At 33.9% G+C, this 25,564-nt stretch overlaps 2 protein-coding genes across 4 annotated transcripts; one reads left to right on the forward strand and one right to left on the reverse strand.

Moving 5' to 3' along the window:
- Positions 1-560: 560 nt before the first annotated feature.
- On the forward strand, positions 561-12,779 carry LOC126877530 (uncharacterized). Of its 3 annotated transcripts, XM_050640553.1 has the most exons (8): positions 561-831; positions 2,280-2,322; positions 8,148-10,038; positions 10,363-10,526; positions 10,689-10,854; positions 10,947-11,210; positions 11,308-11,529; positions 11,626-12,779. In XM_050640553.1, the coding sequence occupies exons 3-8, from the start codon at positions 8,335-8,337 to the stop codon at positions 12,076-12,078; spliced, it is 2,973 nt and encodes a 990-aa protein (XP_050496510.1). In that variant the 5' UTR covers positions 561-831; positions 2,280-2,322; positions 8,148-8,334; the 3' UTR covers positions 12,079-12,779. The 3 variants fall into 3 exon arrangements, with proteins under 3 accessions (XP_050496510.1, XP_050496422.1, XP_050496299.1); XM_050640465.1 differs by lacking the exon at positions 2,280-2,322 and having other exon boundaries at positions 8,136-10,038; XM_050640342.1 differs by lacking the exon at positions 2,280-2,322.
- Positions 12,445-25,479, reverse strand: LOC126863779 (uncharacterized). The gene is made up of 8 exons (XM_050614325.1): positions 24,199-25,479; positions 22,603-22,715; positions 22,305-22,523; positions 20,898-21,316; positions 19,675-20,380; positions 18,359-18,593; positions 17,634-17,865; positions 12,445-16,702 (listed from the first exon to the last, which is right to left on the reverse strand). Exons 1-7 carry the CDS (start codon positions 24,308-24,310, stop codon positions 17,660-17,662), a joined length of 2,010 nt encoding a protein of 669 aa, XP_050470282.1. The 5' UTR covers positions 24,311-25,479; the 3' UTR covers positions 12,445-16,702; positions 17,634-17,659.
- Positions 25,480-25,564: the final 85 nt, after the last annotated feature.

Raw genomic sequence — 25,564 nt, forward strand, 5'->3', positions numbered from 1 at the left:
TCGATATTTTTACCAATAGTTCACCTATCATGGACGATAACAAAATCATTCGTTGCTCAAAAGAAATACAACGGATAACATCTCTGATGTTCTAATAGACAATCGCAATTTAATATCACCAGTATTTTTACTCAGCGTAAATTATTATTTTAAAAGTTCATTAATATATCTCATGAAGCCACAATCCACGTATCATTATTAAATTAAATCGTTTAATAACAAATGATTGTAATCAATAACTTACCATCCAAATGTTGTTCATTCGAAACTAATTCAAAAATATTAAAAATATATCGAATTGCATACATTTTGTAAATTTTGTATAAATTAAGTTATATTGATATTAATTGAATACATTCTGATTTCATAGACTTTATGTGCAAATCTGCATTTTATTATACTGGATTCCCTATAATCGTATGGATTCATAGATAGTTCTAACGTACTTTACTACAGATGACGTTATCGTTATTATTTTAAATTTAATAGATGGATTGCGATATTACGCGCAAGTGGTTAAAGAACTGACTTGCGCCCTCTTTTAGTCACAGGTGTACTCGGAATAGTTTCAATGACGGGCGAACGCGCAGCAGCGTTCACCTCTGTTTCAGTACTCAGGGCGCGTTCACTCGAAGTGGTTATGCACATGCAATAAAGAAAAGATTCGCATTTTGTGACATCAGAGCGCGATAAAACGTATCGAGTATCGAGCGAGAAAAATTATACGGGTGGATCTTTAACCAGTAAATCTTCTAGTGAATTCGACGATTTTCTGACAGCTCGTTTTCAGAAGAAGCGAAAACACCGAAAAACTAGGAAGACTCCTCGTGGGTGAGTTGACAGTTGGAAAATTGTTATACATACATGCACGAATTTCTTTTGTTAGATACCTTTGTATATTATTAATATCAAAGTAGCAAATGTATGGACGAAAAACAAAGTAACAAAACTACAAAACAAGTACACTTAACTACAAAACTAAGTTACCAATTTTCTTTTCATTCTATAAAAGCACACAGACGTCATAATGTTTGTTTAATTTTTATTTGTTCATTTAATCATTGTTTGTTGATTTACATGAAATATGCATGAGGACACATCTTTAAGGATATGTAGCTTCAAGAAGGCAAAAATTGAAATCCGAATGCTCTATATCAATCAATATTAGTGAAAAAATATCAATATTATAAATACCAATATTATCGAATCCATAATTTTTTCTACTATCACGTTTGCAAAATTTGTAATATTTTTTTCTTAATATATAATCGAATCAGGATTTCTAATAAGAATAAAACAAGTCGTAAAGACGATAAAATCGAAGGACTTTTTGATTTTGCTAAAATCGATGTGTTAAATGTTTCGTGAATTTTTATAGTTCGCGAAAATTTTTGAATTACCATTGGCTTAACATAAAAGAATCTATCACATTTAATTAAAAAATTTTATTTCTCGTATAATATAGCTGTATTTTACTTCTTAAAATTATTATTAGCATGTAAAACTTTTATTAAAAGTCATTTGAAATGCTTTCTGAAAGCAATACCATAATTATAATAAAAATAAAAAATAATATTTATTACATTAAAATACGCCCTCTTTAACAAAAGCATTCCTTTGATATGTCAAACTTAATTGACAGGCATTTGTAAATTGAATGATCGGATATCATTTAATTTCTTTATGTTATCAGTAGGGGCATTGTTCTTTATTTTTGTTTTCGATAAGAGGCGAATTTTTCTGTCAGAAAATATTTAGATAAGGAGAAAATAAACTTTGCTTAGCATTACATATCATTTTTCTTATTCTTAGCTTGAGCTACTGGTTAGAATTTCATTTCTTTGACCTACATTTTCCTTATATCAGGTAAAATGTCACGTTACTTTTAACTATTATACGATAATATCGATTTCATAACGCTAAATATTCGCTTGTTCCATGAAAACAAAATTATATTTCTCAGTAAGTGTTGAAAATGTGATCTATATTATGTTTGCATCGCAAGTACATATATACTAGCCTGAAAGTCGTATTATGAGCTTAATGCGAACAGGTTATGTTATATATACGTATGTACCGAAAATCTATAACTTACAGAGACGTGTATACTTTAGGTTATTTACAACCATCGATCAACATTCCAAATATTGTTTTCGTCGACAGTAGGTTAATTAATTTAGTATGTAGGTATTTTATTATGTACGAATTTGAAAGATTTAGAAAAAGAATTAGCGAAGTGAGAACCATGTGTAAGTCTAAGGTCAATGTCCTTTTGGCAGGTTTACAAGTGAAAATCTGGAGCCTGGGGTGTCATATAGTTATGTAAGCGTTTATGTTTCTAACAATCTGCATGTTAAGCTAAAATTACGTCATAAAAGTAACCTACCAACAATAACAGACATTGACATTCGCGTGCTGCGCGCGATAGCTTAATGTTGCTTTCATCAATGCATTCGAGATAATTAAACCGGAATGGTACTGATCTGCATATCTGAATAATACATATGACGTAGAACTCTTATAAATAATTATTCACCTCGGTAAATCTTCCTCGTTTCAATATCTTAACTTTTTTTTCCCTCGTGAAATCTAATGACCAATCGCTTTACAAATATATAACAAAACTCTAATGTATTTTTATGTTGTTTAATATATATTTATGCAAATGATATTAAAGTCCTTTTACATTGATAATTGCTTTTTATTTGTGAAAAAATGTGTGCAAATGTATTATGCAATTATTGATTACGAATTTAATTCTAACGATTTATTAGAGGTGTTCTATAAATTTTGTTTTCTACGAGTTTCATTTTAATATTATTTATAATAATAAAGTTTCAATATCATTACAATCACCATAAACAATAGATATCTATTTCTTATTTAATATCAATAATAAAACAATATTAAACTAACAACATACGAAAAAGTTAATTGTAACTTTAACTCTCCCTCTCTCCTTATTGTATCATTTTCGCAATAAGAAAAGATATATTACAATGAAATTTTATCCTATCATTAACGTGATCTTAATATTCGAAGCATCAAATATCAAAATCTGTGATGGGTAATCTTCAAATCGATATCAAACACTTTACGTAAAACGCCAACTTTTTCAGTTGACTATGTTTATTCACCAATAACAAAAAGCAATACTTAGGAAGTGTTGCAACACGAGTATGACAATAACAGATTAATAACGTAAATATTAACATTATGATATTTATGGAACGATAATGTTGTATCTTAGAGTTTGCTCGTTCAGCGATTAACGATCTAATATAACGTGGATAACTAAAAATCGAGCAAATTGATCAGGCTTCGCGTGCACGAGAATTCATGAATTATCATCGATATTCAACGCTATTGATTTTAATTGGCAAATGAATCGCAACAGTGCATGATCCCGCTTGTTTATTTTCTTCTGACGGATGGTAGACGTTGGAATCGACCATGGCGGTTGTCATGGTGACACCCCCCGATCACCCACCTTTGGCGCTCCTGAATCATCCTGTGCGTACTCATATTCCTGCAAAAATACATATATATACATATACGTATATACTCGTGACCTAATCTTCTTAATGCCAGAGGAAAGTTGAGTTACTCCTTGAGCTAAACAATATAATATCCAATACGTATTGCATCCGTAAACATTTTTGTTTTTAGCGATACTATTTTACTTTTAGTATTTTCCGATCTATTTGAACATCTTGCGTGATAAATATGCATGAAAAGAAGTAACGATATTATTCCGAGGGAATAGGAAATCAAATATTTCTTTCTTTAAGGGAAAAAGATCAAAAAGTTTGTTATCTTCTAAAAATGTATAAATATCATTTATACATTTCCATAGATATTTAAGGGTTTCTGATATTTAGAATATCTAACGATTTATTTTTCTTATCTTTTATTCACATTTTTCAGAACAAAGTAACGAGGAAATGCAAGAAGCAATGCCTTACATTTGCCCTAATTTTGCGTTGCAAGTATACGAAAACAGTCCAGTAGCAATTATGAACAAGTACAGGGGCGATTAAGGACCATCGCGTGCTGTCTAATAATATCAGTCTTGGATTTCCTTTCTGATAAGATAACCTTAAAGCTGCGGCCACACCTTGCAGGTGAAGGTTCGCGCGGAGTCAAAAGAACAATCGATCGTCTGAAACTTTGCATGAAATTCTATACTATTTAAACAAAAAAAATTAATAAATTAGAAGAACCTAACAACGATACCGAGAAAAATTTTTTATACGTTTTTTACGTTTCCATGTTAAAATATTAACAGAAACTTCTTGTGATTACAAAGAAGATATTTTTCGATGTCGATAGGTCTCGTTCTTTGCAGTTTCGAAAGATCTTATTATCTCTTTAAATATTTGCCATCGCTCGTCGCTTTGTTGAATGAAATATAGAGTTCAAGTAGAATTACTTGAGAGATTACATGTACAGGACTGATCTGTGTCATCAGATATTACTTTATTTCTGTTGTTATATGGTTGTGACTGTTTCTGGGTGTTTCTGGTTTTTGGAAATAAGATAAACCATATCGTGCGTGTAATAAATCACCGGAGGGCAAAGAGGTCCTCGATATCGAGCAGACAAGAATTTTCAAAATTTAATTAATTATTTTTATTTAATTATTTCGTAATTATCAATGTTAACCCTCGACTGATATCCTTAGTTTATAGGAGTAATTATAATAATTTAGAATGGGTTTATGCTAGTTCGTTTAACTCTATCAGATCCCTTGGATCATATTCGACCTAATTATGTTTTTCTACAAATAAACATAATCTTTAAAGTTTGCTAAAGATATGAAAAAAGATCTTTGTTAGTACGCACGATTTCTCGCATCAACCATCGTATACTTTAATACCGAAATGAAGTTTAAATTAAGTCACGGTAATATAAAATATATCTGTTATAGTTATAGTTGAAATAAAAGTGTTACAAATAGAAAGAATTTATTGAGTTTGCATTAGAACTTCAAGGTTCATACGTTAATGGAAAGTACTATAGTGGGAAGAACGAAAAGGGTAAATGTATCTAAAATAACCTGGAATCGTATCGATTCTTTCGTAAACCTATAAATCATGTGCTTGAGTTCACGTTCGATGGTCGCTTCTCGATTATAAGAACTTGCTAGTACTACTAGCTTTACCTACTAACCCAGTGACATAATTCTCTTCGAATAATCCTATCAGAATTTGCCAAAAGGGAATGTAAAACTCAACTAGAAAAATCCTTTGCATAAATAATTAGATATAAATACCACGAAACCGCGAATGTTAGCGAAAATTTATATTTTTATAAATATAAAGCAATGCAATGCTGGGTGAAATATGTTTTTCCAACCAAATATCACAACGAGTACTATACCGGTATCTCTGAATTTCCCACAAATGCGTAATAATGCATAGTAATAATAGTCTAGCAAATAATAATAATTATTATTATTTTTATAATTAATAATATAAATTGTAATATAATTTATCGTTACAATTATTATTATAAAAGAAATGTTTAAACTCGAGGAAACAAAGAATATAATTTCTGAAAGTTATTTTTCGAATCGATAGTTACGAAACTGCGTGTTATTATTGGATCGTGTCCATCTACCGGATATATTACTTTAGCTTTCTGGCAGAGGGCGTCTCGGTTTTCTCCGCACTTTTGCCGCACTTTTGTCGAAAAATGAATTACGTATAGTTGAAGCCTGCCAAAGTTAAGGTTAAACCTGCTTAAACAGATGATTCATTACTGAGACCTTATTAGGCTCCGGACATGTACTTAGCACTAAAGTCAACCTTCTCGTATTTATATAGGTGATAATTGATAGAGCGTTTTAGGATAATGCTCCTACGTGTTAGTCAAATTAAGCGTATGAATCGTATTGTAGGATCATGATTTAGCAAGATCGTAAAATTGATCAGTGATCAAAGTAATTACGTTTCAAGAGTCAGTATAAAGCAGGATAGAAATATGGATATATGAGGACATAAATACAGCCAGGGCTGTATCAACAAAATGTACATGGTGTGTTATATAATGTACAATCAATATAATAAATAATATGTAACGTACTAGTATTTAATATATTTAGATAATGCGCTATGTATAGCGTTATATTGTATGTACAATAATATATACATATATAGCAGTATTAGTATACAGGATGATTCCGAAATTATGGTGCAGTCGGAAAGGACACATGATTTCTCCTATAAAAATAAGTCGAAAATATAAGATAAAAAGGACAAATTTCTAAAATCGTCTTTTACGACATATGAAAGTATCGTATTCTATATTTTGAACTTATTTCTACATAGGCAATCGTGTCTTTTTTAATTGTACTGAGACTTTAGAATCACCCTGTACGTTGAAACTATCCTTCTTCCTCCTTTTCTTTCTTTAATGAAATTGCAATAATAATTAATATTCGCAGTGAAATATCCGTTACTTATCTTACAAGCCATCGTCTTTTTTTTTATTGTATGGAATCTTAAAAGCAACCGAGAAAGCAGTGTGTATGGGCTTAAGTGGGTTTATAGTTCTAACGATAAGACACCGATGAATGTCGCTATTTAATGATTTGATATATGAGCACACGGCATTTGAAAAAGATATTTTATTTCCAAGAAAGAAAAGCGATTAAATAATAGAGGACGCCTCGCATGAATGCCCTCTAATCGTACATACGTCGTTTCCCCATTGTTTCTTTAGAGGAATGAGATAAGAGCGCAAGAGAACAAACTTGCGATTACGGGGCACAAATATTCTTCTTAATCGGAGAATACATTTAAACCGTGGGATATGGAAAATGGAATGGAATAGGAAAGTGTATATAGAAGTGATGAGTCGTTGATATAGACTGAGACTGTTCCATTTATATTTGCGTGTTAAAAGCGAAGAAGTAATTTAATTAGGCAGAATGTATAATGGAAAAATTTAATTTACGTGTATTAACAATTTTTGCCATCGATAGTTAATGATATTTAAGTATTGATCTTACATAAAATGTGTGTTTTTTTAGATATACTTCTTATTTTTATTAACATTGCGGTTTAAGGTAACATTAATATATATGTGGAATCATGCATGTAGTAGATGTAATACTTCGCTGAAAGATATTTAATAATTATTTTTCTAATTCCTTTTATCTTGTTTCAGAAATTTATTTTTTCTGCTTTCACACTGACCACTAATTGTTTTCTTTTCCCAGCTTCTTTGAATTCTCTAATTGAACACGCACGCTTTGCTTGTTTTAGCATATATAATTAGTTAACTTAATCACTTAATCACTTAATGGTTGATCGCAAATATGGTCCATCTCTTTTTCTATCGATTTCTTTATACTTGCTCACACCGTTCAGTGTCGTATGCACATTCCTGTACCGAGACACGCATGCACGCCTATATATCATCTTACATTACCTCAATGGTGAGTAAACAGCTCTTACTTTTTTATCATCGTTGCTAATTACTTCACTTTTATTTTTTCCCCGTTTTTATTAGAACTTCCTTGTTTTATGCCACTTTTTTTACTCCTGTGCTCTCTTAGTACACGTTAACGAGGCACGTTTGATTTATTTTATGATTTTACACTTTGACGTTTCCTTTTAACGCTCGTCTTATATCTTAGCATATTTTATTCACTACGGTGTGTTTAGAATTCTGACGTAATTGTTACCTATATTTCATCATACAAAGAATATAATACTTTTTAACGGAATAAACAAAGTTTTGTATTTTGGCAGTTTTTAAAAAACTTACAAGTTGCTACGTAGATCTAATTTTAAGATCAGTACGTACGTAAAATAAGATACGCCTATAATTTACATGTAAACGGCTTGTATCTTTTTGGAAATAACAAAATATAGTCTTTTATGCTTTATAATAATTGAACATTAAAATACGATCATTTATTTATTAATTAATTTAGAAAAAAAAATACCAAGATTTTATTTGAAAGAGAAACTTTCAAGTATTTCGTCATAGAACGATGAACGATTTGTACAAACATTATTTAACTATACTGATTAAAATATGTAATAATTATCCGATAGCATAACCAAGAATATCATAATTTATAATTATAAAGCAGTATACTTTTCCTATATTATTGAAAGCAGATCTTTCCACAGGAGAAGCAAGAAGACGGAGCGTGCATGCTGAGGCGACCGACGTTTAGTGACTTTTCCAAGATCGACCGGAAAGTCCTTATGGTAGGTGAGGGGCGTGAACGATCTTTCCCGAGCGAGATCCAGAGGCTGAAGGGCTGGCCCCGACGTTGGATCCACTCGGCCAGCACCTACATTTAGAATAACAACGATGACCGATCGTAACGAGAACCTGCTATTAAAACCAACAAATCAACTGAACGTGCAACAGGTACCCCACAAATCTGCCTGCAATTGGAACAACAATAACGATATTCGCAACAACGGCTCGACGAACTTGATCAAAAGAGACGGACTAACCGCGAGAGATCCAAATTATTATCCACGATCGAACAGCTATCAGAGAGATCAAACAAATTCGAATTATCGTCTGCCGAGAAAGGCGCCCATCGTTGGCTGGCAAAATGGCAGTCCAACGGTATTTCCAAGCACACCGTGTGGCACGCCAGATCCAGAAACGCACGATACGATCGATTTGTCTCGTTCCCAAAGCGTCGCCTCGTCTACGAAATATTCAGAGATCGATCCAGATTCTGGGAACACCGAAGACCTCAGTAGTTTGGCGGACGAAAGACTTCTTCTGTCTACACCAGCTCATACCATCGATCGAAGCGTGGAATCATTGTCACCCGATAAGGACACTTTCTTAACGACATCTCCGGAAATTGGCAAAAGCAAGGATCTAAGTTTGACCGACGATATAGAGGACAAGATCGATCTACTGAGTCCTGGAACAGATTGCACGGAGGACAGAACACTACCTACTCCTGTTGACAATAGTTCCTTGGCCTCGCCGAATCTTACGATAGACCCTACACCTGTCAATAAAATCAAGTTAATAATAACAACCCCGTTAGCCAACGAGTTGCCCCCATTTCAAAAAAACGACGGATCCAACAATTGGAGATATTTGGAGGCAAAGCCAATAATCACCCCTAATCCTGGCTACAGAGACGACACGAGGGATTCTATCGATTCCGATAGCACTTTAGACGACGAATTAGCCAACAAGGGAAAAAGGAAACCTAAAGTGCCAGATGGTGGATGGGGTTGGGTAGTCGTATTGGCTTCTTTGGTCATCTCCATGATAGCCGATGGAGTGTCCTTCAGTTTCGGCCTTTTGTACATCGAATTCCTTAAAGAATTCGGTGCGTCTAAATCGAAAACAGCCTGGATAGGTTCTCTTTTTATGGCTGTACCACTTTTGTCCGGCCCTATAATGTCGGCCTTAGTAGATCGTTACGGATGTAGGAGTATGACCATCGTAGGTGGCCTGATCTCAGGAATAGGCTTCGTGTTGAGCTCCTTTAGCAATTCCATCGAGGTAATGTATTTGACTTTTGGAGTCATCGCTGGTCTGGGTTTGGGTTTGTGTTACGTCACTGCGGTCGTGAGCATCGCGTATTGGTTCGATAAGAAGCGAACCCTAGCTGTAGGATTGGGCGCCTGTGGCACAGGGATCGGTACCTTTTTGTACGCACCCATGACCACGTATTTCATCGAGGAATATGGCTGGAGAGGCACTTGCTTGCTGCTAGCAGGCACCTTCTTCAACATGATCGTTTGTGGTACGGTAATGCGCGATCCTGAATGGTGGATCTTGGAACAGGAAAAACAGAACGGTGCAACCCCGAAAAAATCGACGACCAAGTCCGAATGCGATAGATCCAGTATCAGCCCTGCAGACGAGTTTCCTGGGGTCGAAGAATTGAGAAGAATGCTGAAGAGCGGACATACGCCGGAGTATTTGTTACAGATTCTCAGCGCCACCACGGACGGTCCACAGACGGCGAACGGGGATATTAGATTTAGAAGCGTGGTTAACCTACCTACTTTCGTGAAGCACAATGAAAAGGTGAGAAGCTGACCTGGATAAATACGGAATGAAAAGAATCCTGCAATTGCTCTCCGAGGGATTCCGCGATGAATAATAATGAAATTCTTTGTTTTTTAATATTCTTTTTCTAATATTCAAATGAAATACCACTGACAATGAAGCAGTAGAAATGAATTTTTATTTTTTATATTGGTAATTTGATAAATAAATATAAATTAATACATAGTACATTAGGAATTTTTAATAAATACGATTAGAAGACAGAGTTGTGCTTCGTATAGATAAAAACACAAAGATTAAAAAATTAATTGGAAAGAAAATTTGTACTTTCGTGTATTGCAGGTGCCCGTAGAAGTATTAGAATCGCTTTCCAGTAACCCGAGACTGTATAAGGTCATTTTGGAGAACTATCCCAACCTTCTATCATGTAGAAGTTATTCGGATAAAATGCTACAAGATTCCACTGGAGAAGTCGGCAATAAGAGTCGCGTCACAATGTCTATGAGGTTTCAAATTTGATCGATATGTACCGCTATTTTTATTTCATTTTTTCTTTTTTTTTTTTTGTCCCTCTGTCATATTTAACGTCTTCCGATATCGTCACGAGTAAGAAATATAACAAAAGATTAATAATGAATTATAGTAATATTATTCGTTTTAATTGAAAGGATCAAACAAGCACCTGACGAATCAAAACATGACAATTCGCATGCAACGAATAATGTTCACTCAGGGGCTGCATGCAACACTATAAAGAATCACATAACGAAAAGGATATGTAAAAAAGAATCAGAAGAAGCCAATCCTCTCTTGGTCAAAGAACTTGAATATACAGTAAGTAAAACCATTTATTTCCGTCTGATATAGTGAAAACAAAAAGCAACGACAAATTTTATTTCTTTTTACATTATCATATAATATTTTAGATGAGCGAAGGACGAAAATCAAAATCGATTTCTAAACAACGCATAGCGGACCTTAGTTGTGGAGTTGTCAGAACGGATTCTCTCCCGTGGTTAAGAAGACAATTTAATACCAATACTCACCATTTTAAAGATATTAGAGTTCACAGGAACTCGGTCATGTATCGTGGTGCTGCTCTTAATTTGCACAAATACAGATTAAGAGCCAGTAGTTGCCCTGATATTTATAGGAATAGTATGACTACATTAGCCAAAGAAAACGAAGAGGTAAGATAAAAATCGAAATAAATAAATAATAATAATAATTAGTTTTACTATCGTTATAGCCTGTAATATAACACCTATTCTAATCTTTTATTTCCAGAAATGGTACAGCGAATTAGTAGACTTACTGAAGGGTATGATGGACTTTTCAATGTTCCTGGAACTGCACTTTTTATTCCTCTCACTGTCAACGATCTTGCTGTTCACTTGGTTCATTGTGCCTTACTTTTATCTTGCCGAGCATCTTACCAGAAACAGTTACATCGAGTCTGATGCTGCGAATCTCCTTAGTATTATCGGCATTACTAATACGATTGGAATGGTATGATTCGTTTTATCTGCAAATTATTTTACAGAGATATCGATGCAACTATTTTATTAACTATTTTACAATGTAGTTACTTTATATTGTTTTCAGATTGGTCTTGGATGGGCAGGAGATCAACCTTGGATGAATGTTAGTAAAACCTACACTTGGTGTCTGGTTGCTTGCGGTGTGGCAACGATTTTAATGTCAACGTTAACTCCTTATTATAATCTGCTGATGGTCACCTCGGCAGCGTTCGGTCTCTTTTTTGCGAGTAGCTTTAGTTTTACGCCTGTTATATTGGTAGAGTTGATACCTTTAGAGAGATTCACCACTGCCTACGGCCTTAGTTTACTTTGTCAAGGTATAGGAAATCTTCTTGGTCCACCACTGGCTGGTTGGATATTTGACGTAACGGATTCGTGGGACTTGTCCTTTTGTTTGGCTGGTGGATGGATTGTTATTTCTGGGTTTTTGGTAGGCCTCATTCCGTACACAAAAAATCGGAAGATTTGGGGCAAAGGACCCATCGAAATGGAGCGTGACAGAGATAGTATAGCTTGAATTTATTATTAATCGACTCGACTCTTCGAATCGACTTTCGACAAAGACAAGCGATGGAATTGTTAATTGATAATTTACTGTTATTTTAATCGTCCAGAGAAGGAAAATATTAATTGTTGCATTAATTTTTCTTTACTCTATAATGATTTTATCGTCGGATTTCTTTTTATTAAATGGATGTACTTTATATACAGTGATAATAATAATGCTTATCGATCCGTAATATTCATAAAATAAACCGTAAAATGTACATATGTTAATAACTTAAAGTTATTTAAATTGCAGTGAAATATAGTTAATTGTATTTGAAATTCACTGAAGAGATCATAATATACGAAGAATTAGCAAAGGTACAAAGAAACAATGATCATGCGGCAAACGTAATTGAACATCGTATTTCACTATTTAATTATTTTGTGGATTTACTACAGTTTGATTTATTCAATTGAAATACAAATGCATCCTTATCTTTTAAATTGCAATTTATCTTTCGATTAATATGTGCGATGCGTGTCGCTTGCGTAAATGTATCGATATGCAATTGGTATATATTATTCGCTGTTGTTCCAACAGTACAAAGCTATAAAATACATATTATTTACTTTTCTTTAAAAAAAATTAATTCACCAATAATTTTATTAAAGACAAAATTCTTTCTTAAAAACAAATAAAACAATAAAAAAAAGGATGTTTCTAAAAAAGGTGCTCGTAATTAGAAGAAACTTGCTTTGATAAATATTTACAAAATTTCTATATACGTGTATTACTAGAAAAACATGAACTAACATACAAATATATACTATCTGGTAATTCAATTTGAATATTTCTGAACAAGGAAGTGGCAAACTTAACTGAATTTATATACTTATAAAGGCGTTAACGACAAAAAAATCTTGCGTGTTCCGTCCGAAGGAACAAAAACGTGAGGTCTTTCGTAGGTAATTTTATGACGCCTGCTTTCGGACACAAGAGGCTATTTTTTAGTAGAGACTTTAGCATTTATAACGATTTTTTTCAACAATTCTAACAATCTTTTCTATTTTCTATGTCTATCATGTTCTCAATGGCCGTGCGTGTCATAAATCAGGTTACTTCCGAGGCGTCGTTAGTACATTAGCGACATATTATGGTCTGATCGATTGCCTGGAAGATCATCTAGAGTATTGTTCGTGGCCTAATCATCTCAAGGCCTCGCGTTCGTCTAGAAAGCGTTCACCCTCTTCCCTTCAAGGACATGGTTCGAGCGCATGATAGGGTATAACAGTATGAGTGATATCTAAAGAACATGCTGATTGGATTTTCTTCAAATTTGCTGTGAATACCACCAGATTGATATACTTCTAAACTTCTGCCTTATAACGTCCAATATAGATAACAAATTGAGAAATCAAGTCTGCCATGCTAATTAAAACGATGTACAATAATTTTTCGCATCGTTGTAACGAAACGTCCCAACTGTGATCGCAACCATTGTCAGGTAAAGGTTAGAAAAATTGTGAAATTAGCAAATGTATTCTCTAGTTAATAAGTATTCGGCATTTAACTATATTAACGAAGATTTTTGAAGCGCAATGTTACCATATTATACACCGTAATGACATATTTCAATTAAAAAATAAAAAAAATAAATCCAATAAACTTATTCGATTTTTAGAAATTTCTGTATAGCTTTTAGAAATATTTAATCAATCGATATCATGGTAGAGACGTAAGGATACGTAACTATAATGACTGCAACTTTACTTAAATCTGCTGTTTCAATATGTACATACTTATATTTTTGCTTAAATAAGCACCCTGTTGTTAGAAGTTTAACAAAAATATCAACAATTAATTGTTTCCATTACATTATAATGAATGTTATTAAAAAGTCTCGTTCTTAGAAAAGATCGTGCTTATAAATAATTATGTCATACTCGTAGAGCGTATAAAAATGGATACAGTTCTTTCTCTACAATTTCTTAACGACGTGTTAACTTCATTTCCGGATTTCTATGTCATTTATCCTGTGTCTCTTGAGAAAAAAAATTTAAAAAGAAGAATGCGCTTTAAGTATATCGTCCTTACAAAATAAATTGTCAAAGCTTTCCCTCGGATTGAACTGAGAGTCGTAAAATACTAGTTTCTGCTACTGTTCTCTAGCGTGCATTGGAACGCTAGTAGCGCCTTGCTTCGTGTACACATGCTTCACTAAAACACGACACGCAAAGGTACAAGATAAAATCAAATATTTCACTTCTAAAGATATAAGTCAATTGGTTGTCCATATTATCCCGCTATCACATTTTATACTCAATAATCAATGAGAGTTTTGATGCTGTTTGCAACAATGTTATATTTAATACTACATAGCGTAACAGTGTCAAGTGTGATAACAAATGTAAATTTTACCAGGAGTTTCTTGAAAGTAGATTTGAAATTGCGTAAAAATTGTACATTATCTTATACAATAAATTACACATACATCTTTTCGAAGTCGACACGGAGTCTAACAAAGTTTTCAGTTTCCACTATTGTGTATTTGTTGTAGCGCGTGTTTGGATCAAGTAGGGGTAGAGGTCGAAATACAGTTTATTATCTTACTGTCCTCGTAGCAACGGATCTTCCTTCGATTATACGCGCCCAGTTAGGTTGAATTTCGCACGGTTGGGTATCCTTCTCTCAAGTTGCACACGTGCATCTTGTGGCACAGAGTATCGATGAAAGCAACGTCTTAAATTTTCTACCAACCCCACAAAGTGATACTGTGTTATTGTTAGAAAATACCACCTCTACAGAATTCATTAACTAATCGTGAAACATTTTTCATCACAAAGACAATATGATATGGGAATATGATTTTAAAAGAACAGAATGGTTTTGACTGCAACAGTGAAAAATGTAACCTTTTAAAATTATTACATTTAGCATCGATTAGTTTCACTTCGTACAACTTTTTTCTATTGTGTATTACATAGTTTATAACGATAGAATGTTATTGTTATTAAATTATTTTACTTTTATTAGTGATAGTATTTGTAATTTGTTAATTAGTGATTCAGTAGTAGTAGTAAAAAGTGATGATGATAGTCGGTATTATCATAATTATCATTGTTTGCACTGAAACCTATAGATGGAAGCGCAAGTTATATGGAGAAAGTGGGCGACAACGTCCATTGGATATGAAAAAGAGAGGGAATAAAGAATATTAGTAAGTAACTATAATAATATTACATCGTTCTATAGTACTGTATCATAACATAAGAAAGAGTTATTCAATTTTAATTTTTGCCTACGAATTACGTACGACTTTAACGTTGTGTACAATGTGTTACGTTTTTTATAAGGTATACGTATGTACATATGCAATGTATAACGTATCATCGCTAATATTTGTATATGTGCACTCACAATGAGGTACTAGAGTATGCGCCCTATAGCATACATGTGACTTACAATTTGACTCATGCAGAAGCTTTAATAATTTATTTTCGAAAACTAATGGAATTACGGTTCTTTTTATCTCTTAACAAGAAAAATGTGAACATACAAGTTCGAAAATCACAACTGATTTCAATTTCGCATGTATATCGTGAGTTTGTGAAAAAATGGCACAATCAGGAAAAGTAAATTTTTCGAAACACATTGGTATGAAATAGAAATTTTTAAACAGGAAGTAATTAATAACCTAACCAGCGATGGAAACATTTATTTCCTTTTAAAATTTAGATAATAATTTTTTAGCCTTGATATATATTATTTTTTAGTCAAATATTGTTTAGTTACGTTGCTTACTATTAATTGGGATAATCTAAGTGTAGTGTTAAACAGTTTTGAAATCGTGACACTCTTCTCGTTAAATAACATAATTTTGTTAATTAAAATGACAAGACCCTGATAAATGATTCCTTTTGTAATTAATTTTCATCAAAATTGACAACTTTTTAAATACTCAATACAAAGATGGGAATCAAATTATCAAATTAACTTCCCTAACGTTGTTCTGTTTATGCAAAGTCAAGCTAAAACGAAAGTTGTGATTCATGGAAAGAAATGTCTTGTTAAAAAAATGAAATATCTTCTGTCAACTGTAACAGTTGTAACGTATAATACTTAAAAACTAGAAACCATTGTAACAAGTAATAAGAAGGAGATTTAATTTCTTAATCTTTATAATGCGTTATGCATTGCCGCAAAATATAAATTGCTGAAAGTGTATGTATAAATTAGATACGAATGTATATATTTGTATAAATATATATACTTACAATATGTTGAAAGAAACAGATTATTTTTATTTATTCGAATGTGGCTGAAAAAAAAGATAATATCAAAAAGGACGGAGACAGAAATAGCGTTGCATCACAAATTTATAAAAAAGTAACAAATATCACCGCCGCAATCTTTTTCGTTATTTCTTGCTTATCTATTTCCAAAAAAAAATTGGAAATTTTTTTCTTTTAAATATATGACAATCGTAGATAGTTATAAATATTATCCGACAGGGTTAATAAATTCTACATACAAGTCTTCCTCTAAAGGTCCGGTATCCAGTTCAATTTCCCTTTCAATTTCGAATTCGCAGTTTCGCACGATTTCCGAGAAAAAAACGCGGATTTATCTTCTCAGGAGACAAACATGTGACCTAAAAAATCGTTCATATTTACTACTGATAATGTCAGGCACGCGTGATAAGCGAATTCAATTATTTTATAATATACAAAATTGTAAAGTAAAAGAGAGTAAAAAATATGTATGAAAGAGATAAAAAGTAGAAACGGAATTATCGGTAACATAATATTACCCAACCAGAATTAAAGTTATTCGGAATATTACGTTTAGTTAAATAGAAAAAAAGATGTTAAATACAAATATAAGAAATGCTTCAAAACACGTAAAAATACTTATACGTTACATAATAATACTAAATTTATTATACGGAAATATTTTTCTATATGTCTTTTGCGTTTGTCGTATCTTTCTTCCGGATAAAGTATAGTCTACGAATTGCAAAATTTTTGATCTGAATGTGTCTTCTCGGTGGTATTTTAGGTCGCTAAACCCGAAAATGTGAGTCACGGTTTTGAAAATTCGGTCTTATGAACGTCCGTCTTAACTGTACAAATCGGTGTAAGAGCGTGATCATACAGACAGATAAACTATAAGCAGCAAAATTCTGGTTAGTTGTGCCGCTGCTCCTTTCGCCGCTTTCTGTATGATCACGGCTTAACCGATCGCATCTCGGCGCTGCGGCTAGAAAATGAAATATACCCAAAATCTAATCCGATACTCGCGATCCAAACGCACTCCAAACGGAGTAAACCGTACGGAAGATTAAGAGTAGTGAAAATCAAGTTGATCGAAATTTCTTACGCCGTATTTCTATGAAAAATGATTAGAACCTTTCCTTCGATAGATCTTAAAAAAGAAAATAAGTAAAATATTCAGTATTACCGAAATACTGCTTGTACTTCGTACAAAGTAGGAAGCTTCTACGAACTTTTCAAACGCATGTTGTTAAAAACGTTGCTAAAAGAGAAAAATGTACCTGATTCAGATATCAACGAGAGTCTCACCTATTCTACATAGCCTCCGTACATTTTTAATGTCCCGGTGAAGTACTCGGATTAACTGGACTCGGAGTTGAGTTTCTGCTGGGAATTCTAGGAACTCCAACTACGTTCGCGAGATTCTCCATGCTTTTCGGGAAAGTCCTCGTGATAACGGCGTGTTCAGGACCAATTAACGCGTCGCCCATCACACCTAGCCGCACACCGCTTCCGTACCTGTGCAGGGTTATCGACATATCTAAAAAAAACGACATACAACCCTTATTAATGAGCACTGAAAACAAACGATCCGCTAAAAGTAGATGCGCGTTGAGAATATTCGGTGAACCATAAAAAGAAGAGGAAAAAAGCATAAATGACGGTGCATCTACGTAGATCGTCGATATTAGACTACGGATATTCGTGATGAATATAATCGAAAAAGTGAAACCAAGATAGTATCACTACGTTTTGAATATTTTATATATTTTTGCATATTATTTGCATTCTGGACAGCTTGAAATTTTCTCTAAATGTATAAAAATCCGCGACTTGTCGATGATTCACGGTAGATAGTTATCGGAAGAAGTTAAAAATAATCTTCGATACCTTGTTCACGTAAAATAAACATAGAAGAAAATAAAATCACGAAGAATATATATTCTGAAGCTGTTTCTATACGCTGTAGAGGGGAGAAATAAATGCTTAACTCTTCCACAAAACACGCTACACGTTAAAAAAGAGCAACTTACTGCAGTTGCCTTGAGGGGGTCGCCAATACATCATCGCGTCCACGCCTTCTACGGGCACATCTCCGTTGACATGTGTCAAGGAGAGGGAATACCTTCTCGTTAACTGATTTAACATCACTTTGAGCAGTAACGACGGCAAACAGGAGGAAATCAATCCGCAAGACTCTTCAGCTGCCGTTATGGCGTACATCGCACTTTGCTTTGCTCTTGCCTCGCGCACATTTTTCTGAATAACCTGAAATAAGCACGTACTTGATCGTTTACATTACTATTAAATTAGTAATTATTACTGGTTATAGGTATATAGCGAACATAAATATTAGGACACCTACTATTAGATTATATTTATCGAAAAACTCTGCTTTATTTACGTCTACTTTATTTAACTTGCATTACCAGAAACTAAAAGCAACGAATAGAATTCGATTTATACTAAATATCAGTAGCTGTCCCGATACTTACGATCAGTTATAGCGTTAATAATGTAAACAGATGATAAGTTAAAACAAATATGCGATAGAAATTGCTAAGTCTCTTCTTAAAACATGATGGGCCATTATAGCGCGGAATAATAATTTAAAGAGAATGCCAACGTTGGTATTATTGTCCAAGATAACGAGCATAATAGATTGGTAAATCGGGAAAATTGGGTCAAACGCGAGGGCGTATCGTTGTTACATAGTTTGTTTTCGTCTCGTGAGTTTCACGTTCATTTTATCCTATTCTGCTATTTAAAAAAATTGGTATAATAGCGATGATTCGTTCGTCAAGAGTTATGCTACTACGATGTTAAGAACTTTGCCGATTTTAATCGAGATTATTCCAGGTTACGTAGTTAGATACATTACGATTAGATACTTAGGAAAATGGGAAAATGATTAGATTTTTAAAAATTTCCTTAAAATTATCGAACCGTTATTTGCGTTATCGTTATCCTTCCTATTATTTTCAGTTAAAATCAGAGTGTACTTGAAACCAAGATGTATTAACAAATTATCATTCACTAGGGTAAAATTTCAAAATAATTATTAAAATAATATCGTTCGTCATAAAATAATATCGCCAAAAACTTATGTTTCGAAAATTCATCGATAATAGAATCAACCTTCAACTCGAATCACCAACTAAATAACTTCAATTATAATCGCACTCGAAGGACTTTTTCAACTAACTGAAATATTTAATCTAAGAAAACTGTTCGAGACGCGAATGATCTAAACGTAATCGTAATACCGTGCGTAAAGGTCTTCCTTAATCAACTTCGATAATTAACTTAACAATTAACTTATGCAAGACACGTTTGCAACCATGCAAACCTGTAAGATTTCCACCAGATCATCTTCGAATAGCGGAGTCTTTGTAGGAAGCGCAAGACACAAAATGCCTCTAGCTTGGTGATTCCGCAGAAATATGGCCCTCTGTTCGACAAATTTGCCAGTGGCGAGCACATCGTCCGGTATTCTAACGCCAGAATGGCGAAAGTATTCCTTAAGAGAATCTACCGTAGCGGCTAACAAAACTTCCGCCTCTGTCGCTCCTGTCATAGACGAGATTTTTCGTAGAACATCGAGTTTGATCTCCTCCGACCAAGCAACTACTTTTCGTCCGCAAGGGGACGTAATTTGAAGTCGATTGGCTTGCGGATGCTTCAGAAATAATTCTTCGAAAATTGTCTTCGGCGCCTTTATAGCAATCCACGCTATGGAAACCATCTCTATGGTGGCTTGATATATCAAAGGAACGTAGCACCATAACATAGAAGTCAGAGTATCCGAATGATAATGTTTGTGACGTGATTTCAAAGCTTGTAACTCTCGGATAAGTAATATCGGCGTTTTCAGAGTTATAACGACTGCTAGATACCAACACCATAGGATGGCATCGCAGAAGAATTGCAGAGGGTTCAAAGATTTTAATAGAGCGTGTAGAAAGACGGTATGACCGACGTTTCGTTTACTGGCTTCTCGCTGTAAGATGGAGAAAATGTCGAGAAATCTGGGTCCCTCTCCTTTCCTGTACTGTCTGGAATGAAATAAAGCAGATTGACGTCGAATTTGAGAAATTTGATATTTTTTAAATCCTTTAAAAGTTTTTTTTACATATTTAATTTAGTTTTATAAATTATAGAGTCTTGCGGATAAACTTTGTATGCTTATGAAAGATAAAGGGTTGATTTTTCTTAGCGAACGACGTTATACATTCACCTTGATACTAAAATGACTTTAAATAGCTATTTAAAAAGAGGCAAACGTTTCGAAATACCATCTGTACAAAAAGCTACGTAGAAGAAAATATTCTAAAAATTCGATTTAAAGAGCATAAAAACGTTACTTAGTAATATGAAAATTAACTCCAAGTAGGAATAAAAGGAAAGAACTAAATACCTAAGAAGCGTACGTCATTAAGAGAATTAAATAACGTCAATCGACCGAATCATCGTCTCCGATACAATGCATAATTTTATTATTAGATCCAAATTATCGAAAATCAAAAGAACCCTATAAAAATCAACGAACGATCCAAAAACATTGTACCGTACCTTGTCATCTCTTTCACCGAAGAGACTAAAACGATGACAGCGATTTTCAAGCATTGAAAAATACCAATCTGCTTCTTCAGGATTTCTGGTCTCTCGTTTGGATCGTTATTGTATAAAAATTCGTTCCAATAATTACTGAAGCTCTCCGTGAGTTTCTGATAAAGTTTTGGAAGTGCCGATGGCTCCGAGTAAAGATTCGTGAAAGGAGAGTCCGCTTCCTGACACGCCCAACTGTCAGTAGAATATCTCAATGGAAGGAAGTCGGCCAACGCTAGGTGTTCTTGTTGAAGGAGCAGATGATGAACCCTCACCAGACAGATTTGGTACTCCTCTCCACGAAGAAGACAGTTTATTACGTGCACCTGCCACGGTGGTTGTCCGAATGGAAAGAATTTCGACGTGAGATCGCTCACATAGTCCTAAAATGCATGAATCTACTGCAAATAGTTATATTACAGACTTGTTTGCCTTCGAATGTGCGGTTTAGAGCGTAAATAATGGGGGCTGATAGTGAAAAGCGCAGACGAGTAATAATTGAACGGCAACATCGAATACGACTCTGTATCACGTTTCGGTTAAAGTCGAATTACAATAAAGTACGGCGCTATAGTCTCCGTCGATCGTTTTAGTGCACACAGGTTGCAGATATTTTGTCGGAAGGTGATGTAACATTCGATGCAAGAAGTATTTGAAACTTAAAGATAGACTACGGATGTTTATGCAAATTTATCTTGTAAATATTATAACAAATAATTTCGCTTTGAATATTTTGTATCGTGTGTAGTTTTAGACGTTCAAATTTGCTGCAAACGCCACAGATAAACATCCACAGTCTACGTATGGAAATTGACTTAAAAACCGCTTTTTCGCAAAATTCACTAAATACGCTTTAGACTCTTGTTCTAAGGTTTCCATTCAATTGAAGAGCACACGGGGAAAACGTGACAGGTCCGTTTCTGTTGTTCCTTTTATAGTTTGATATCGCTTGATGATTAAATTCGAAGAATATATAATCTCTAGAAATAAATAATAAATCTATGGAATTTTGGGGACGATCGAGGTACTATGATAATCGACATTTTTGAAATGCTCGTTAAGCTGCGAATATACTTAATCGCGAATTAACTGTTGAATTTTTACGTTGCTTATCGTATTCTTTCCTTGTCATTTTCGATCGTGTCAAAGAATTGAAAAAGAAGCTTAAAGTTAACAGGGACATAGAGAAAAATATAAGAACCGATTTTATCAAAGAGTATAGAATATAGAAAAGTACGAGGAGAGTATAAAACAAAAACGCTTTTAAAGAATATAAAGAGTATAGAAACGTGAAAAACATGAAAGACAAATTTAAAAATAATCAAACGTGATGTAAAACAGAGTGGAGAAGATTGGATTTATGAAACCGACCTGAATGTTGAACTCTGTGATGGGTCGACCTCTGAAGGAACACGGTGAATTTAACAAGTGATTATCCACGGAGAAATAATCAAGATCCTTCCATACGTAAAGACCCCATCTCGTAGATAATCCTGCGCGAAGAAACCTTCTGGATGTAGTCAGATGTACCAAGTGGCCGCGAATACCTTCTGCGATCGAGCGACTTTGAATCAGCAAAGTACAAATCCCCTAAATTTAAGAAGCAGAGCGATGTAAATTGATAACGTTGAAATTGAAGAAATTAAATCGTCTAATTTTGTGTACCTACGTGATTTCGAAATTGATCCAGGATTGTTCGAATGTTGTTCTCTTCCACCACGACCACGTTCGGATATTTCCATTTTACGAAACGTATCCAACCCTTTCTTAACCATTTTAACACTTGAAAAAAAGTAAAAATATTTTTCTTATGAAAATGAGATCGCGATAATCGCCTCTTACAACATCTCGATGTATTTAAAAAATAAGCAATCGGTTCTTAAAAATGCGATCTCGTGCAAAAGAGCGCTATGATTCGAAATACATGTGTAATCCAACTAGCTCATTCGATTTATTATAACTGCTTTCAATTTTTATCCGTAAGACTAATTCTTGGATAATTTTATTACTACCGTGAACATAATTCGTGTGGATATAAAACGAAATTTAAAAGTTTCTATGCTCGATATAAAAATTTCAATGACATGAAATTTATATAATCTTACGTAATTCTATAATCGATGCATTATCAAGAACTTTCTTATTTTTCGTTAAATATTCTACAAATAATATTTTCGATGAAACGTGCCATTCCATTAAAATAACTGAGTTTTTCAGAAGAAATATTCCATTTAGATAGAATTTTTCTTCGTTTTTTTAACCAATCTTAAGTTCGATTATCCGCATGACAGCCGTTACTTAACTTGAAACAAATTGTCTGCGTAATTACTTCTCTACTTATGTTTACAATTCTGTAATATTTCGTTGAACCGATATCTGTGACCGAAAACAAACAGACAAAAATACGAGTCGTTTCCTATCGATCATTGCGAATTTTTCACGTATCCAAAGTGCATTATATAATGGTAATTAACTCGATATACGACAAGGAAAATTGTGGTTAATAGATAGGAATGTAATAGAAATAATTTTAACGAAATATAGATTCGAGGAAACACGTATCAACGAAACGTGTGATTCGTCTCGTTAAATGCAAATTGATATAGAACGCAGCATCGAGCTTTCGGCTCGTTACGAATCATCTTCGTAACTAAAACATCACTAACACATACGTTTACAGCAACGCGTTAATTTTCCTGTAAATTTCATCTATCGTATCATTTACGTAAGTGACACTTTCTTTCGAGATCTAGATAGATCCAAAGAAGATTATATTACAAAAAAAATATAACATTTGACTTAATAGGAAGGAAATAACAAGAAGAAGAACGGAAAGAATATTGTGAATATACAAACATGTTATTTATATCGAACATATATATTACGTAAATAATTATGAATATTATTTATTGAAATATCTATTGCAACAACAACAAGATTTGTCTATAAATATTCTCCAACAGAAGAAATGTTCAACATTCTGCCATCTAGCACCTGTGCTCGTATCATTTTTCTGATTATCGTAAAAAAACGACAGTGTAACAAAACGACAAAAAATTCAGAATGAACAATTTCGGAAATAATTATCTCAGATACAAAAAATACACATTTTCAACACTTTATAGAAAATAAGTATTAATAATTGCGTTACTGAGTCACTGTAAATTTATACGATTATGGTACTGCTCGAGTCTCTCTCGGCCTACACTGTGAAAAAATGAATTGTCGATCACGATACGGATGAATCTTCTTCAAGGATAATTACCCGGATAAACGAGTAGCATAAAAGGCACCAAAATGACCAGTAGCAATATACTAAAGCTCAAGTGCAACAGCAATGAAATTCCAAGGATGTCCAAAAGATAGAACGTCGCCATGATCCTCTGCGATAATCTCTGCACTCTTCCAACTTCCTTCCAATAAGGAACCAAAACCGGAAGCGTATCGACACCACTTTAAGATCAATTTAACTCTCGATTATAATAAATTTCGCTGGTAATTGTAAAAATGGTCGCGTGCTCGAGAATCCACGGTCCTATGTTGACTCCGCTCTCTATGCACGATTATGTCTCGAAGACATGACCTTCGACCTCGTTTGCAAAAGGCCAGCCAGACGGTAGCCCGATGATATTGCGAAGCCACTGTCCTCGGGCTCGTCGCGTTCCCCTCGTCCCCGGGAATCCTCGGGGATCCGTGACATTTGCCGGGGAATCGTAATTTATCGTCGCCCATACCGCCAAATCCAATCACGGATATGTTTAATTATAGGCGGCCAGTCGTAATAATCGCTGGATCTTTCGGCCTTTGATCGACGTTCAGGAATCGCGGGAAGAGTACGCTAGAATATTGGTGTCTGTCGTTCGTTGAGAGATAACGAATTTCTGACGATAGGATGAGGTCTCTTTTGTTAGTGGGAATTAGGGAATTCCTCGTAATGCCTCGTAATGAGCTGACGATAATTTTATTTTGAGCTCGAGTCGATGGCGTGGTGGCTGCTTTATTAGTATGTATTGTTGTGACGGGAGATTGCTAGTCGACGATTTTAATTATTCGTATACAATGTGGGGCGTTTAGACCTCCAACGATTTTACAATCGTGTATTTGTTATCCTTGTCCCATGTCCCAAATAATTTTGCTTCAACTTCGACTTTTTTTTGGACAAATTTTCAGATATAGTTCACTTCGAAACCTATTTGATATCGTAGTACAGACGTTAATAAGTAACCATGAAATCGTTTAGATTTTTTGAAAGCTCCAAACAGGTTAGAAAACACGACCTGGCCCTAAACGTCCCACGTTACACAGAGTTAGTAAAAGAAAATTTCCACGTGAAGGATGAACACTTTGGTGTAGAATTGAGATCGGTTCGATTTTTTAATACTTCTTTTTTCCGTTTTTCTCTATCTCTTCCTTTCTCTCTCTCTCTCTCTCTCTCTCTCTCTCTCTCTCTCTCTATTTTCTTTTTTCTTACTTAAGAGAAGTATACTTGATACTTCGTGATTGTAGATTAAGTCTTGAATTCATACTAAGAAATATACATATTTAAGTAGAGAAAAAGATCATTAAAGCAATAAAATACAAATTTATCATTCAGTATTTTGTGATTTTGTATGGTAACGATGAGTGTGTTA

This window comes from Bombus huntii, chromosome 1 (assembly GCF_024542735.1).
Source record: "Bombus huntii isolate Logan2020A chromosome 1, iyBomHunt1.1, whole genome shotgun sequence".
Lineage (NCBI taxonomy): Eukaryota > Metazoa > Arthropoda > Insecta > Hymenoptera > Apidae > Bombus > Bombus huntii.

What these genes read in the sequence shown, in the direction of transcription:
- LOC126877530 (XM_050640553.1), top strand. Translation starts at nt 8,335, where the DNA reads ATGACCGATCGTAACGAGAACCTGCTATTAAAACCAACAAATCAACTG. An exon ending in TCGTGAAGCACAATGAAAAG is followed by an intron (nt 10,039 to 10,362) that starts GTGAGAAGCTGA and finishes CGTGTATTGCAG; the next exon opens with GTGCCCGTAGAAGTATTAGA. An exon ending in CGCGTCACAATGTCTATGAG is followed by an intron (nt 10,527 to 10,688) that starts GTTTCAAATTTG and finishes TTTAATTGAAAG; the next exon opens with GATCAAACAAGCACCTGACG.
- LOC126863779 (XM_050614325.1), bottom strand. Translation starts at nt 24,310, where the DNA reads ATGGCGACGTTCTATCTTTTGGACATCCTTGGAATTTCATTGCTGTTG. An exon ending in ATCTGGTGGAAATCTTACAG is followed by an intron (nt 18,594 to 19,674) that starts GTTTGCATGGTT and finishes TGCTTATTTCAG; the next exon opens with GTTATTCAGAAAAATGTGCG. An exon ending in ACCCCCTCAAGGCAACTGCA is followed by an intron (nt 17,866 to 18,358) that starts GTAAGTTGCTCT and finishes CGTTTTTTTTAG; the next exon opens with ATATGTCGATAACCCTGCAC.